Source organism: Sinocyclocheilus grahami, unplaced genomic scaffold, assembly GCF_001515645.1.
Source record: "Sinocyclocheilus grahami isolate Dianchi unplaced genomic scaffold, SAMN03320097.WGS_v1.1 scaffold116.1, whole genome shotgun sequence".
Classification (NCBI taxonomy): domain Eukaryota; kingdom Metazoa; phylum Chordata; class Actinopteri; order Cypriniformes; family Cyprinidae; genus Sinocyclocheilus; species Sinocyclocheilus grahami.
This window is the reverse complement of record NW_015505295.1, coordinates 497,001-513,287: the sequence shown is the minus strand read 5'-3', so window position 1 is coordinate 513,287 and position 16,287 is coordinate 497,001. Positions and strand designations below refer to the sequence as shown.

The window sequence follows — 16,287 nt, the reverse complement described above, 5'->3', positions numbered from 1 at the left end:
ATTCACACTAATTGTGTTGGCCGAGGTGCTAAACTTAGTCTATAAAGTCACTGCTGACCCCACTCAGTCTTGTTATGGCATACTGATAATAGATTCTGCTCAGGTGACCTGTGAACAAACCTGCTGGCACAACCATAGAGGTACCAACTTCAGCAGAAGGATATACGGGTCACTTTTGGTTTCTTTTAGGAAATGACTCTTCATTTCAATATTTGCATTTTTCACTGTAATCTGTAATTTGAAACAATGGTACTTGAATGTAAAAGGGACAGCTGGCAGCCCTAACCTTCCATGATATAATGGGCATCAGTCCTAAAGCTATTCACGCACACAACCGATGCCAGTTGGCCTAAAGAGGGAGAGAAAGTGAAATACAGATAGACGAATACAAACAGATGAACTGGAAGACTGAGGTAACTAATAGCACTAGGATTTTTTAGACAAAAGGTAAATAATAATGGTTAAACAGTGCTGTCTTTCAGTTTTTTTTGTATGCTACTTCTGACAAATGTTCAAGATTATATATTTTAATGGGATGAATCAAGACTGCATTTATTTTAGCAGTAATATTGTGAATATTATTACAATTAAAAATGAATTTAGTGTATTTGTGTATACTTTAAAATGTAATTTATTAATTATTAATGGCATTATTTATGCCATTACTCCATCTTCAGTGTCATATAATCCTTCAGAAATCATTCTAATATGCTGATTTGATGCTTAAGAGATATTTTTAAATATTTTTTATTCATTTTGAAAACTGATTTTAATATATACAGAAACTAAATGAGGATCTAATAAAACTAAGTCCAATTTTGAATAATCAATTAGTTATTTTAAGCAATAATTAATGCAAAAACCATGCCAAACTCCTGTAGGTAACCCCAAACAACATTACCAGAGGATCTGCTTCTAATCTGTGCTCAAAGACTGCTGAGACCGTCTCAAATAGCCTACAGATCGCCAATAATGCTCCAGATTGGGGCCTGTCCAAGTAAGGTATCTGCACATTTACACCACGAACATGGAGGGCTAGTTCCTGAGTGTTTTCAATCTTAACTTTGGACATAAGGGCTTGGTGCACTACTTTAAATTGGATGAGCGAGTACCTTTCACACTTTGATGAAGAGTAAACTTGCTATATAGGACAGAATCCCATGTGTTAATTTCTGAAAGCCGGTCTGCCAACATCCTCCTCGTAGGCACTCCTGACCTAAAGTAAAGGACCTGCTGTTAGGCTGGGAGGAGTCTGCAGCTTTGCCAAATGCACTCTGGGAAATACAACATCTAAAGGGGTATCATATGGCAATGACAGCAAGAGCTGAATCTGATGTCTGACTTTGAATTAATTGTGATTAATTGACACAAATGCATTACAGACACATTTTTACAGCATTAAACTATTTTTCATTCAAGATATGACAAGATACCTGCATTAATGGTGTGAAAATACAATCACGGGCAATGGGGCTTGTGTTGTGAGTGAGGAGTCTTGGAAGCCAAATGCTTTGCTGAACTGAGCCCAAACCCTTGACAAGCTCTTCACATCTGGACAATTTGCTGAATATCAGTGAGTGCAGCTTCACAAATAAATTTGCAAAAAAACAAAATAGTGTTTTATATTAAATGAGATGATTCACTGAAGAAGGCTTGTTGCCAAAATATCTGATTGTTGATTGCTCTATTGCAAAATAAAAAGAAACTACAATTTATTAAGATTATATAGTGAATGTATGAGCCTTTATTTAAACGTATATTAAATGAGATAAAATATATATAAGAAAAAAAAACTTTTTTACAACCACAGTCTGAATTGACCACAAGCTATAGATTAGTGTCAGACACACACACATATATTTATATATATATTTTAAATAGTTCACCCAACAATTAAAATTTGCTTAAAATGTACCCACCCTTGGGCCATCCAAGATGTAAATGAGTTTGTTTCTTCAAGATTTGGAGATTCTTGGATCCTCTGCCATCAATGGGTGCCATCAGAATGAGAGTCCAAACAGATTATAAAAACAAAACAATAATCTATAAGTAATTCAATCCATCAAGAAACAAATCGATCAAGTTTCAACTTTCAACCATTGTTTTTCACAACAATATGGCTTATTATATTAAAAATAATTATATATGTTATATATTATATGTGACCCTGGCTGGACCACAAAACCAGTCTTAAGTAGCATGGGTATGTATGGGTCAAAATTATAGATTTTTCTTTTATGGCAAAAATCATTATGATATTAAGTAAAGATCATATTCTATGAAGATATTTTGTAAATTTCCTGACGTAAATATATTAAAACTTAATTTTTGATTAGTAATATGCATTGCTAAGGTCTTCATCTGGACAGCTTTAAAGGCGATTTTCTCAATATTTAGATTTTTTTGCACCCTCAGATTCCAGATTTTCAAATAGTTGTATCTTATATGTTAAAGCTCCTTCGTGGAACCCTAACTGTCAATAAAGAACCTATATTTTTTATGGTTGTATAATATTTGGTATTGTTTCTCTAGCAAAACATCCTGATTTCTGAGTGAACGGCTGCCTATGGTAGGTTCAGGATCAAGTGAATGTCTTCCGCTGCTGGTGTTGTGTAATCATCCACTTACAGATGTAATTGATCCTTAATTAACAGCTTCTGCACTGATTACTCCGTAAGTCACTCACCTCTGTTTGGTAAGCGCTACAGCGACTCTCCGCTTGACTCTTGGCTGCTACCATTAATCAATCGCTATGTGTACTGTAGTGTTGTTTAGGAGAAGAGTATGGAGAGGAAATACATGACTGAGAATGACTGGGCAGCAGCACGGACAACAGAGATTTTCATTGTGTGAAGCTCCATTGGGAGTAATCTCTATATCTCTTTCTCTCCTGTGCGTCAGGACAAAGCTTAATGCTCACACGCACACACTTCGAAGGCAGTGAGGCATTATGGGCCGGGTGGGAAATTAACCTTTTTACCCTCTATCCACAATGGCTGATCAATGCTGAGTTTATGAAGTGAGTGAAAAGTGAAGAACACAGTTCCTTTTGAGTTCACACTGGAATAGAAAATGGAATTGTATTACATTTTCACAATCACAAAAGAATATTTGAAAATGCACTAATGTCAAAATAAGTAACAAAATTACTGTAAGACAAAAATCCAGGTGACTTAAATGAATAAACCCTTTTCATAACACATTTCTACAGTTATTAGCATCATAAAGTTTATATATATATATATATATTTTTTTTTTTCTTTCTTTCTTAAATTAGGCTATTACTGTAGTTAAATGTGTAAATGTTTTTTTTCTGGACCCTTTTTGTGATGAGGCATTTCCCCAACTGTTAATATCATAAATATATTCAAGTTTTTTATATGTTCACTTTTTAAAAATAGTGTGCGTTTTATTAAGTTTGCGTTAATTTACAGAAAACTGGTTAATGCTGCTGTGGGTGTTTATAACAGGTTACAACATAATAAATCTCTCTATATTTTTTTTCCTCTTTTGGAAAGTCACAGAAACACCATTGTTGATTTTTTTTCTTTTGGTACTGGATCTAAAAGGAACACAAAAAGTATAATCATTGTAGTTTCTGTTCACCCCTACAGAAGTTTACCAAACTATGACAAGAGCTGCTTCTGAGAACCCCAAAAAGCGCACAAGTTTTGCTCTTCTGACCAAATTAATCTCTCAGTATTTTTTCTTCCTTTGTAAAAGGCTATAGTGGATTTTTCCCTTTGATATCTGAGCAGATAGGAATGCAAAAATCATATTTTGTGAAAAGAGTCCATTGGAAAAGAAAAGAGGAAAGAGAAAGGAGGAAATGTGAGTCCATTGGATCAGAATGAACAGCCAAGTAGACACATGCCTCACCATTTAAAAAAAATATATATCTTCCTCAAAATCTAATAAAACATTCAACAAGAGTGCATCATTGTTTTCTTTCATTTCTTGTCAAATGCCAATCCAAAACTAGTCAACTGTCACAGGAAATAGTTGATAAGACAAAATTACCCTCACTGAACAGTATTTAATGACAAATGTGAGGCAAAAAAGTTTGATTACATCAAATGTTGTGATCCGACAAAACTACATTATACATTACAACTACATTCATTATAAACAGAGCATTGTAATGGACCTGCAGTTGACAATAGCCCTTTCTTCATTTTTTGACATTTACAGCTACTCCAATCCCATTATTCTACCTTCTCATCTGAAATAAAAGGATTGTATACACAAATATATTATATAATATGTAAGGTGTCAGACTGCTATGTATTTTACTACTTGCATCGAACTAATAGGCTACCTTTAGTTCAGCTGATGCTTCTGGTCATCTACAAGGGAGAAAATAGCAGTTTTCAAGTCATATAATCTCATGCATAATTGCACATGTACAGCAGTCCACTAGACATAAGTAAAATATGAGAAAGCTGACTGGAAAAAAAAACTGGGTCTGTAACTACACTAAAAGTCGGTAAGATATTCCTTTTTTTAAGTCTCTAATGCTCACCAAGGCTATATTTGTTTAATCAGAAATAGCCTACAGTAATACAGCAAAATTATTGTTTATTATCAGTGTTGAAAACAGTTCTGCTGCTTGATATGTTTGAGAAAACAATTATAAATCTTTCAGGATTCTTTGATGAACAGAATGTTCAATAGAATGACATATTTGGAATAGGAATCTTTTGTAATATTATAAATGTCTTTTCTGTCATTTTGAATCAATTTATTGCGTTTTCTTTCTTTAATAAAAATAAATAATCAACTAAATAAAAAATCTTACTGACCACAAACTGTTGATCAGTAATGCATATACAGTTACATTTCAGGCTTGTTAAGCACTTGTGTTTGTTGCCCCCAATAGAAACCAGCTGGCTTGTGGCACAAAACTAATTTGAGTTTGCGACCCCTGTTATAGGGGATTAATTTCCTGACACTGACAGACATTATAAAAATAGTCAGATGTTATATTATACCCTGTTTAATAGGCTGATTGGATTTCTGGAGACGTGTTGAGGCACCGCTGTCTGGTCTACTGGACAGTGTTTGTACTGCAACTGGTTCCATAGAGGTTAGTGAGTGCACAAATCAGAGCCATCGCCATGCTGAGCACATAAGACTGCAGCACAGTGTCTGTCTCTTTCTCGCTGGCTCTCCTTTCTTGTCGGTCTGATAAGGCTACATAATACAAATGAGCACCACCCATGTCAGTACATCATAGATCAATTGAATGGACTGAATACAGATTGGATTGCAACCATGTTGAAGCTGCAATCATCTCAACAGCACAAATGAACAATAATTCACCTGTCATCTTTTACTCACCCTGACGTCGTTACAAACTCGCTTGACGTTCTTTCTTCAAAAGATGACTGCCATTTACCGTCACTGTATTGAAAGAAAGACTGGTGACCAGGCCCGGATTGGCTAATCGGTAGCACCGGGAGGATTCCCGGTGGGCCAGTCTGTTTTTTATTTGGCCGCGAGGGCCGCGGTGTTGTCATGCCACTGGGGTTGAAATATGGATGCTCTCCACTGATCTATAATAGATATTATATATAGATCAGTGATGCTGTCCCTAAACTGCCTGCACTCATAGCAGCACCACTCTTTTTATTTATAATTTTCTCGCAGCCCATATTATTATTTTCACCAGACCATATCAATAACAAATTCTCAATTGATAATTAATCATTATTTTTGCTTAAATCATTGTTTTATTTGTGAAGTAGCCATTTGAGGAAGGCTTCAAAGGGGTCATATGATGTTGTTGCTAAAAAGAACATTATTTGGTGTAATGAAATGTGTTTATGTGGTTTAAGGTTAAAAAAACACATTATTTTCCACATACTGTACATTATTGTTTCTCCTCTATGCCCCCGCCTTTCTGAAACGCATCACAACGAAACACACAGCGCCTTCATGACATGGCGGCAGCAACAACAATACTACAGCGAGAATAAAAGTTACGCCTTCTTTCTTTACGTGAACATTTGGGCGGCGTTATGCAAATCTTCCCACATTGTGACGTAGATATGTGGGGGCGTGTTAGAATGAGCCGTTTTAGGTAGGCGTGGCTGCCTCTTAACTTTTATAAAGAATATGTCTTTGGATTTGAGACTTTAGTCTTTGCAACTTTACAGATCTTCTTTGTGCACCAAGAGCTTATAACACTCTAAAGAGAAAGGAAAATGTGAAATCGCATCATTTGACCCCTTTAAGACCAAGCGGAATCCTCTGCCGGCTCCCGCTTCACAGCTATAGCGGGAGCTTTTATTACAATAAAAGATGTCTTTCATTGTAATGCAGTTAAATAGAGATAGAGAGAAAAAAAATACATTAAAAAAATATGAACTTCTAGTGTATTCTTGGACCTCATTATTGAAGTACGCTACAAATCCAAGCACCAGAAGCAGCCCACACTCTCTAAGTTTTCTTTAATTGAAAAATATGCATTTTCATTCATTCAAAGGCTATATGGTTGCAATGATTTTTTTAGTTAAAAACTTTAAATGCCATTGTTTAAAATGCTTTATTGACTGACATTTCATAGACCTTCAGTTGTTACGCTTTCAAATTTCAAGCCATTTGTAATTTCACAGTATTTTCACCTCCTAAATTACTACACTTGTGAAGTCACAATTCTATATACTACAATTTACTCAGGCCGATGACATTTTTTGTATGACAATAAAATTATTTTTTGAATAATACACATAAATAGGTTAAGCAAAACAATTGTGATTATTTCTGAGAACTATTTGCCTGCAGGCAGACATACATTATGGTACAGTACAAATATTTGGAGCGTCCCTTATTTTCTTAAAAAACAAACACTTATTTTCTACAAGAATAAACACTATTTTCTTAAAGAATAAAAGAGAAAGAATCACAATTGTCCCTTATTTTCCATTTCTGAAGTTAATTGGCAACCCTAATGATGACGTAATTATCTTTTGACTCCCCTGACAGCGGCACCTAGCTCAAAAAACAAAACAAAAAAAAGTCAGTTGTTGTATATGCGAGCAAAAAATAATAGATGAAAAATGGATGATAGAAAGCGCAAAGGTGGCACTGAAAATGGCAGTAAAATGTTTTTTAAAAATCTAAGGCGTGAAACTCAGGGCTGAAAATGAGTTCCACTCTGGCCCTGCTGGTGACTGAGGTATTCGTTCTGCCTAAGCCAAATCTTGGCTGTTTGAATATGTGAAATGCTCATAAAGGAATAAATGTAAATATATTTAACCCAGTGGGACACTGTACAGCAGGCGCCCCTCGCACACGTATATTGGTCATAATTCACTTGACATTCCACCGTGACATCAAAAGGGGACTTTACATTTGGCTAATCCACATAACTCATATTTACATAACATCTGTAAATAGCTACCTTAACCACCCTACTTAACTAGCTGTCAAGAACGTTTGAATTGCGACGTGTCTGTTTGCATACATGGTAACCAGAACCATTTCCCTGTTCCCATTTTCATCTGATTTTAAGACATCAAAATTGACACTATTTTAGCAAAAGTTGCCGGTCTGACAATCAATTTACTAACACACAGTTTTAACAATATAATTAATTCACCAACAAATTGTCAAAATAATTCACTAACAAAAAGTCTAAATAATAATAATTAAAAAAAAAACTTCCATCTGGAGATGCTTTAGTAAAATTTAAATAAAATTAGTTTTGACAAATTTAGATTCAATTTTATAAACTCAAATTTAACAATTTACACAATGAATTCCCCAACAAATAAAATAAATGGATGGATCGATGGATAGATAGATTTATTAAATTAATTATAACAATAAAATTAATTTCAACAGATTTATTCAAATAAAATAAAATACATTTGACCTGCACTGTTTTATCTGGTGTTCAGGTCCAGTTTTATAAACCCAAATTTACAGGTAAAAAACAGGTCTAAATAATTAAATAATAATATTTTTTTTATTTGTTATTATTATAATTTATATAATTTTTCTTGAATCATCAGAAATAATAATAATAATAAGACTGTTCAATATTTTGTTATATATAATTATGCACTGTGGAAGATATACTCCTTTGTGCTGTGCTGTGCAGGCAGTGTAAATCAACATTTAAAGCAAATTACTACGCTTGAAATACTGACATTGACACAGCTTCAGAATTGCAGGCCTCATTTTCCCAGAATGAGCCTCACGAACACCCATCCACACGCATCCTGGAACCTCAGCTCTCGAGTGGGCTTGGTGCCATGATTTTTAATGTCATTAACAGGTGGCTTTCTAAAATAGAATCAAGAAATGCTCACGCGCGTACTCACACACATAGCGACGCAAGAAGACACAAACATCATGCTGGCATGGAGACACATTGAAATCTCAGCAGAGCAGCCATGAAGTAACAATTGACAGACAGAAACAGACCCCGTGCCAACGTCCCTAAAAAAAAAATTGATATCATCATGCCCGGACATGGGTGTGATCTTTTTCAGAAGCATACAACCCCCACCCCTAAATACTAGCGCTGTGCCATATCGACGTCCTCCCTCTTTAAACCCCTCTCTTGCGTGCTTTCTGTCCATCTCACAGAAACCCCCTACACGTATTCGACACTCGACAGGTCAGCTTCTTCTTTGTGCTCTTGTGATTCACTGTAAAAGTACCTGCTTTGTCAGCACTGTTAAGGTACAATTAAAAGTCATAATATTGTTTTTTTGTTGCAGAAAACATTCATTTGTGTCAGTCTGGAGCTTATGTGCTTTTTTATTACTAATATACTAGGTACAACATGGTATGCCTGAACAACAAGTCATGTTTGATGCTTTTTTTCTCTATATACTATATACTCTGTGCTGTTTGGCAGTATTAGCATGTCCTGTTATTCCTTAAACATGCTGTGGTTTATATCTTGGCTGGTAAGCTAATGAGTCAATCAAGTGCTGCATGAAATATTTTTTAGAAATATGCTCTATATACTGTAGAGTCTCTGTTTCTGCCATACCAGCAAACTAGCTTTTTCGCAGCATAACAAAAATAGTCACTAAAACAAGTTTCAAGTTTTTACTTGGTTACATTGTTACTATTAAAAGGAAAACAACTCATTGTTTTCTGATTAATCTGTGCCAAACAGCTTTTGAAACTATTGGATATTATCAGAAATGAGACTAATGGCTTACTTTTTTCATGAGTGCTGCTACAGTAAGACCATTACTTTGAAATCAAAATCATGGGGGTTTGTTGTGACATGTGACTCTTAGCATAGAAAGAAAGAAGCCTCTTATGCCCACCAAGGCTGCATTTCAAAAATATCAAAAATACAGTAAAAACCATACTATTGTGAAATATTATTACTTTATATTTTTACTTTAAAATCACTGTTTTTGTGTGTGTGTGTGTGTGTGTGTGTTTCATATTTTAAAATGTAATTTATTCCTATGATGGCAAAGCTGATTTTTCAGCATCATTCCTCCAGTCTTCAGTGTCACATGATCTGTCAGAAATCATTCTAATATGCTGATTTGCTGCTCAAAATGTCTTATTATTATCAATGCTGGAAATTTTTGTGCTGCTTAATGTTTTTGTGGAAGCTGTGATACTTACTTACGTACTTATTTATTTATTCATTCATTCATTTTCAGGATTAATATAAATAATATAGACTATATGTAATGTAGAATATAAATAACAGATTATATATACATAATATAGATCTATATAGAATATAGATACATAGAAATAGCAATGATTTGAAATACAATATTTTTGTAACAATGTAAAAGTCTTTACTGACACTGTTAATCAATTAAATTAAGACTATAATTGCAAACACACTACAATTCTGTAGTTCAGAAGGTATATAGCCAATTTTATGAAACACAAAATAAGATATTTTGAAAAACTTTGGCACTTTTGGTGTTATTTTTGGTGGGGGGGGGGCTATCCATATCTCAAAATATGCTCTGTGTTCAAAAAAAAAAAAAATCCATGCTATCCATGTAACACTCTAAAGACACCACACCATTATAAAATGTGCAAAAACAACATCAACAAAAACATTTAAATATCTTATATTCAAATGACTGATTTCAAAATTTACTGGCCCAATTGATCAAATTATGATGCTGCAATAAACTGAATTATGACATACGTCTTGAGACACGCACTTTTTCACTTATATGCATAAGTGAAAAAGTGAAGTGACATGTGGCCAAGTATGGTGACCCATACTTGGAATTAGTGCTCTGCATTTAACCCATCCAAAGTGCACACACACAGCAGTGAACAGACACACACACACACACACACACACACACACAACCTTTGGGTTACGAGTCCGACTCTCTAACCATTAGGCCACAATTTCCCCCTATATTTACCCACGATTTCCCCATATATGGTGATATTCTACTCATGTTAAACATTTTCCTCCATAAAACTGTGCTTAAGTTTGATTCACTGTTTCATCATGTTCTTGATTTTTTTTAGAGTAACCAACCTGACCAACCCCTGACTTAATCATCTCATCATTCACATCTTCAAGCTGTATTCGCATTCAGTGTCAGCACTCTTTGTATGAATGAGCAATGCCTTTCCCTGTCCTACAGCTCCCAGCATCCTTCAGCTGGCCTTAACGCCTCCATTATTAACATCCTCAACCGCATCTTCTTCTGACGAAGCCTACATTAGAAACACATTAGACTCGCCCAGATTAATCAAGCTGGACCAATCTAACTCAGACTTCTCCAACACTAACTGTCTTTGTTTGCCCTCCCATCTGATTATTTTGACCTCAGACATCTAAGAAGACTTAAATGTCCTTTCAAAATAAGCCTCTCATTAATTTGTCTGGATCTCTGAAGCTACAAATCAATCATGTGGTCCACGTTCATCGTGCAGGATGAAGAGGTAAGGACGGTGAATCCATCGGCTGGGGTGCACCAACCTTCCGGTGGGCTGGAAGGGTTTTTGGGATCACGAGGCGGTGGACGTAAACGCCGAAACAGAACGAACTCCAGTTCTGGAGTTGGAGTTAGTGAAAGCCAAGAGGGTAAAATCAAGTTGACTTTGTTCATGGCTGTAACCAGCATCATGCTTACTGTGCTCGGGGTGGGAACAGAGTTCTGGGTGGAGCTTAAACCATCCAAGAGCTTCTACAACAATCAGACTTGTCTGGTGGCACATTATGGCTTATGGAAATGCTGTACAAAGACATTCTGGGTATCAGATATGGACCCAAAGCAGGAGATCTGTGGGCCTTTGCACTTACATGGAGGTAAGAGCTATTGAATTTTTTCTCTCTTTTTTTTCTCTGGAGCAGGAGAATTCTGAATAATCTGTCAGGATAACATCAATTTTTTGGATCCCATTATAGAATCCAATTGCACCTTCTTTAAGTTCTACACCACTGGAGAGAACATTGTCCTATTTCAGAAAATGCCAGAAAAGGGTGAGTCATTCCACATCCTCCTCTCTATCTTTAGATCCGTAGCACTAATGTGTCTTTCTTTGTGTCGTCACTGAGTGCTGACCCCATATATGCATTTTTCACCAAAACATGATAGGTAGCCTAGATGGTGTATGAGCAGCAACAAATAGCATGAATAATAATATCAGAATCAGAATCAGATTTTCAAACCTGCAGTAGAACTCGTTCAGATCGTCTGCCAGTTGTTGATTCTCCGCAGTGCTGCGGGGATGGTGTCTTGTAATTGGTGATTTCTTTTAGACTTTTCCACACTGGAAGAGTCTAGAGGAGTCAGTGGAAGAGAATTGAATCCTTAATTTTTCAGAATAATTCCTCTTTGCCACTCTGATCTCCTTTTCCAGTGTGTATTTAGCCTGTTTATACAAGACATTATCCCCCTTCCTGTGAGCATCTTCTTTGGCCTAACGGAGCTGTCTGAGTTTTGCAGTGAACCATGGTTTGTCATTGTTGTAAGTTAGATGAGTCCTGGTAAGAATGTACATGTCTTCACAGAAACTGATATAAGATGTTACAGTCTCTGTGAGCTCATCCAGATCGGTGGCAGCAGCTTCAAAAACGCTCCAATCAGTGAGGTCAAAACAAACTTGTAAATCCTGCTCTGCTTCATTAGTCCATCTATTTACGGTCCTTAATACAGGTTTAGCTGATTTCAATTTCTGCCGGTAGGTCGGTATTAGATGAACTAAACGGTGATCAGAGAGCCCCAAAGCTGCCCGTGGAACAGAGTGATATGCATTCTTTATTGTGGTGTAACAGTGATCCAATATATTACTGTCTCTGGTGGGACACGTGATGTTGAAATATGATGGAAATAAAATAAAATGAAGAAATTATTGGTTGATTGGAGATTTAATGTTACTGAAGTTGTTATGCTAATGTTACTATTTTCATGGCAAGTAACAAGTTGAAATACTTAAAAAGAGCCAAACCCCTGTAAGGTTTTTTAAAGTTTGCTTTAAAACTCTAAAATGAAATCAGTGATTGACTCTGTTCAAAATGTCTTCAAAAGTGTTTGTGGCGCAATATAATTCCCTAAGAGATATATAGATATATATATCCATGTAAAAAATGGCCGTGAATTTAACGGTAAAAGACTGTAAAAATGCTACAGTAAAAGCCTGTTAAATGGTTAACAGTTAATTCCCCTACTATATGCGGTGAAAAACTGTATTGGACATTACATGTAATTGTACGGTAGTATACCATTTTTGGAAGTGAAAAAGATCATATAATTTACAGTGAATAAGCGTAAATTGACATTCCCAGAATTCCCTGCGTTACATTTCCAATTTGATGTTTTTTTTTTTTAAATAACTATGTTTCTTCTTAGTTTTTTCTTATCAGTTTTTTTTATATTAGGGTTGTGTGTTACACCTAATGTTGCTAAATGAATATTTATTGCATTATTTCAGTTTCAAGTGTGTTACCATGATGGTGTTTAGTGTTTGTGGGAATGACACTGTGCACCTTCTATATTTGTTATTATTTAAAAGCTGCTTGTGATGGGCTTTGGTTCATCATGTGACTTTCTCATCACCACCTGCATTTGGTGTTTATCAGTGTATTACAAAGGTACAAAACTAATTTCAGTACTTCAATAGGTTGGTATATTAACATGATATCAGTTATTGAAATTACGGTATTGAACTGTAAATTTAAGTTAAAACCGTAAAACCTAAAACGTTGCTACTGTATTTTTTACAGTAAAATTCCGGCAACCACATTTTACGTTGTAGTTTTAAGAAAATATGAGGGTGGTATGGAACATATTTCAATAAATGAAGAAATGAAACATTACATTTCCTACAGAGAAAGATTCTTGAGGTATTTTGCACCAGTTTTGTACCAGTTTTCGGTAACATTTTACAGTAAGGTTCTATTTGTTAACATTACCTAACATGAACCAACAATGAAAAATATATGTAAACATTTAATTTCTGAAGTGATCATTCCAATATTTACTAATACATTATTAAAAGTTGTATCTGTTAATATCATTTAATGGACCTGAGCTAACATGAACTAACAATGAACAGTTGTATTTTTTATTAACTATTATGAATAAATACTGTAACAAATGTATTGCTCTACATTCTCAACTAATGGAACATTATTGTAAATTGTAAGAACATTTTCTGAAGAACATTACCAGTATAAACATATTTAAAGGTGCACTCAGTAATACTGTACTAATTAAAAGGTTAATGATTTTCACTTTTAAGAAATGTCAATAAAATGATGTACTCTTACTGCACACGAGTATCTTGAAATTGACAGCCACAGAAACACATTCAATGGCCCATTCATGATGGCAAACCGCCTAAAAACAACAACAACACAAAGTTGGTATTGAATCTGAAAAAAAATATTTATTACTAAATACAGTTTAAAGACAAAAAGAAGTATGAAGTCACAGAAATTAATAAATATTTATGCATCCATGTCAATATAAAGTCTAAGAAAACTGGAACAAAGAAGAAAATGTAAACCAAGCCTTACAGAGTGTACCTTTAAAGCAAAGCATGTTCTAAATGTTAATTCAGCTCAGTATGTGTGCATTATGCCATCATATTACTGCTGTTTGTTAAGACTCCTCTTCTCCCATCAGATTTGACAGTAGCGTCGGCCATGTTTGCTATCATTAGTCTTTTCCTGATGGTGATGGGAGCTATCTGCGTTATCATGGCAGTAAGCAAAGGTGTTCAGTTCTTCTTGAAGCCAGCCGCAGTTTGCTTCATACTGTCAGGTAACATTATATGCCATTGGCTAACACCTCTAAACTAAATATTACAAATGCATTTTACATGATGCTTTTATCCAAAGGGACTAAGTTCATTCTTTGGAATCTTCATACACTACTGTTTAAAAGTCTGGTGTCGGTAAGAAGTGTCATATGCTCACCAGGGCTGCATTTATTTGATCAGAAATACAGTTAAACAGCAATATTGTAACATTGTTAAAATTAAAATATATATTTTAAAATGTAATTTATTAGTTATCTTCAGTGTCACATGGTGCTTCAGAAATCATTCATTTGCTTCTCAAGAAACATTTCTTATTATCAGTGTTAAAACAGTTTATTAGGCTTAATATTTTTTGTGGAAACCATGACGCATTTCATTTCTAAAGTACAGCATTTGTTTAGCTTTTGATTTTTTTTTAGCATTATAAACATCTTTACTATGTCACTTTTGATCTATTTAATACATCATTGCTGAAAAAGGTTAATAATAATAATAAAAAAGCCTCATACTGACCACGAGCATTGAACATTAGTGTATACACGGATTTTAATATTATTATGGGTTGTCTGTTTCTTTAAAATACATATTTCAGAGTTGTTTCACTCCTATCACAGTCATTTATGCTAAACACATGTAAAAAAAAAAACGGTGTAGAAATTTCTAGGAAATTTCACAAAGTTACAAAAAAATATATAAATTTGGAGTAATAACATTAAGGCCGAGATTTTATTTTTTTATTTTTTCAAAAGCAGAACTAGCCAAACAATGTATGCTAACACAAATGCTGCAGGGTCATTCAGAAAAGACAATTCCCTTAATTCCATATTGCTAATAAAAGCCAAGCAACATAAATTTGTATACATCTGATGGTATTCTTTTTTTCCTCTCTGTCTCTCCACAGGTGTCTTAATCTTCCTCTGCCTCATAGTCTTCCACCAATCAGTGCTGTCTTTCTTAGCAAGTGACCAATCCATACCTCTACATCATGAAATGTCATGGTCAGTGACGTGTGTGGGCTGTGCTGGGGCTCTGGTCATTGTCGCCGGGGTCTTGTTCTTGGTCCTTGCTCTTCCATACAGTCCTTGGCAAAAGTGCTTACCTAAGAAAAACAGTGACATCTAGTGGTGTGGGGGCTGAAGTGCACTTCTCATTCAGATTTGCACGGAATCCTCTTGATAAAGTGGAACAGACAACAACAGTACATCCTGGTGAATCTGGGTATATATATAAAACCAATGGTTGGCAATGTGATTATACTGTGCAAAAGATGGCACTAGAGAGGATGCTGTTGGGAATGTAACAGGAAGTGGGCCAGACATTTTGATAGAGTACATGTATTATTAGGATGGAATGCCTAAAATAATAAGCTCATAACTTTAACATAATAGCACTTTTTTGGGAAACTCGTGCAATATTTAACTATTGGTTGAGCTATACATTTTGTTATTTTAATGTTTTTAACTGATATGTCCTAGTTAAACTTGATGCTGTATATTTTGGTTGACTTTAGCTTGAGGTTCTGAATACTGTTATATTTAACCTTTTATGAGGATTGTTATTGAGGTATAATTGAGGAAAACTTATAATATTTAGTATCTAGGACTATAATTTTGGAATCCATACTGTAGTTATGGCATAAATATAATTGTGGTATAAATGTCATTATGGGCATCATTGGGTTTCCATTGAAGTTGTAGGTAACAGAAATGAAGCTTATTTATGCTTTTATGTTTATGTTTATGCAGACATTTTCAAGCTTTGATTTGGTCTTGGCACTAAAGTACATCCAAAAAACATATGAATCTTTTCTCCTTTGTGATGTGGAAAACAGGCTTCATGTCTCGTCACTAGGGGAAATAAGAGAACCACTTGAAATCTATAACAAAGCTACTTGAGATACATGAGTGAATTTATTTTGTTCCTGTCCGACACTGACTGTTTATTAACGGTGTGGAATTGTATATTTGAAAAACAACATGATCACTCAATTTATTTGATTTGATTTATTTTTGGAGAAAACTGCAGCATTGTAAATAAATGACGAATAAA

General features: G+C 34.8%; 1 protein-coding gene across 2 annotated transcripts; it reads left to right on the top strand.

Moving 5' to 3' along the window:
• The first annotated feature begins 8,556 nt into the window (after nucleotides 1-8,556).
• LOC107589389 (voltage-dependent calcium channel gamma-6 subunit-like) lies at nucleotides 8,557-15,638 on the top strand. 2 transcript variants are annotated; one of them, XM_016277804.1, is made up of 5 exons: nucleotides 8,557-8,629; nucleotides 10,495-11,281; nucleotides 11,381-11,455; nucleotides 14,103-14,240; nucleotides 15,140-15,638. In XM_016277804.1, the coding sequence occupies exons 2-5, from the start codon at nucleotides 10,882-10,884 to the stop codon at nucleotides 15,358-15,360; spliced, it is 834 nt and encodes a 277-aa protein (XP_016133290.1). In that variant the 5' UTR covers nucleotides 8,557-8,629; nucleotides 10,495-10,881; the 3' UTR covers nucleotides 15,361-15,638. The 2 variants fall into 2 exon arrangements, with proteins under 2 accessions (XP_016133290.1, XP_016133291.1); XM_016277805.1 differs by having other exon boundaries at nucleotides 8,591-8,694.
• Nucleotides 15,639-16,287: the final 649 nt, after the last annotated feature.

What these genes read in the sequence shown, in the direction of transcription:
- LOC107589389 (XM_016277804.1), top strand. Translation starts at nt 10,882, where the DNA reads ATGTGGTCCACGTTCATCGTGCAGGATGAAGAGGTAAGGACGGTGAAT. An exon ending in GCCTTTGCACTTACATGGAG is followed by an intron (nt 11,282 to 11,380) that starts GTAAGAGCTATT and finishes ATCCCATTATAG; the next exon opens with AATCCAATTGCACCTTCTTT. An exon ending in AGTTTGCTTCATACTGTCAG is followed by an intron (nt 14,241 to 15,139) that starts GTAACATTATAT and finishes GTCTCTCCACAG; the next exon opens with GTGTCTTAATCTTCCTCTGC.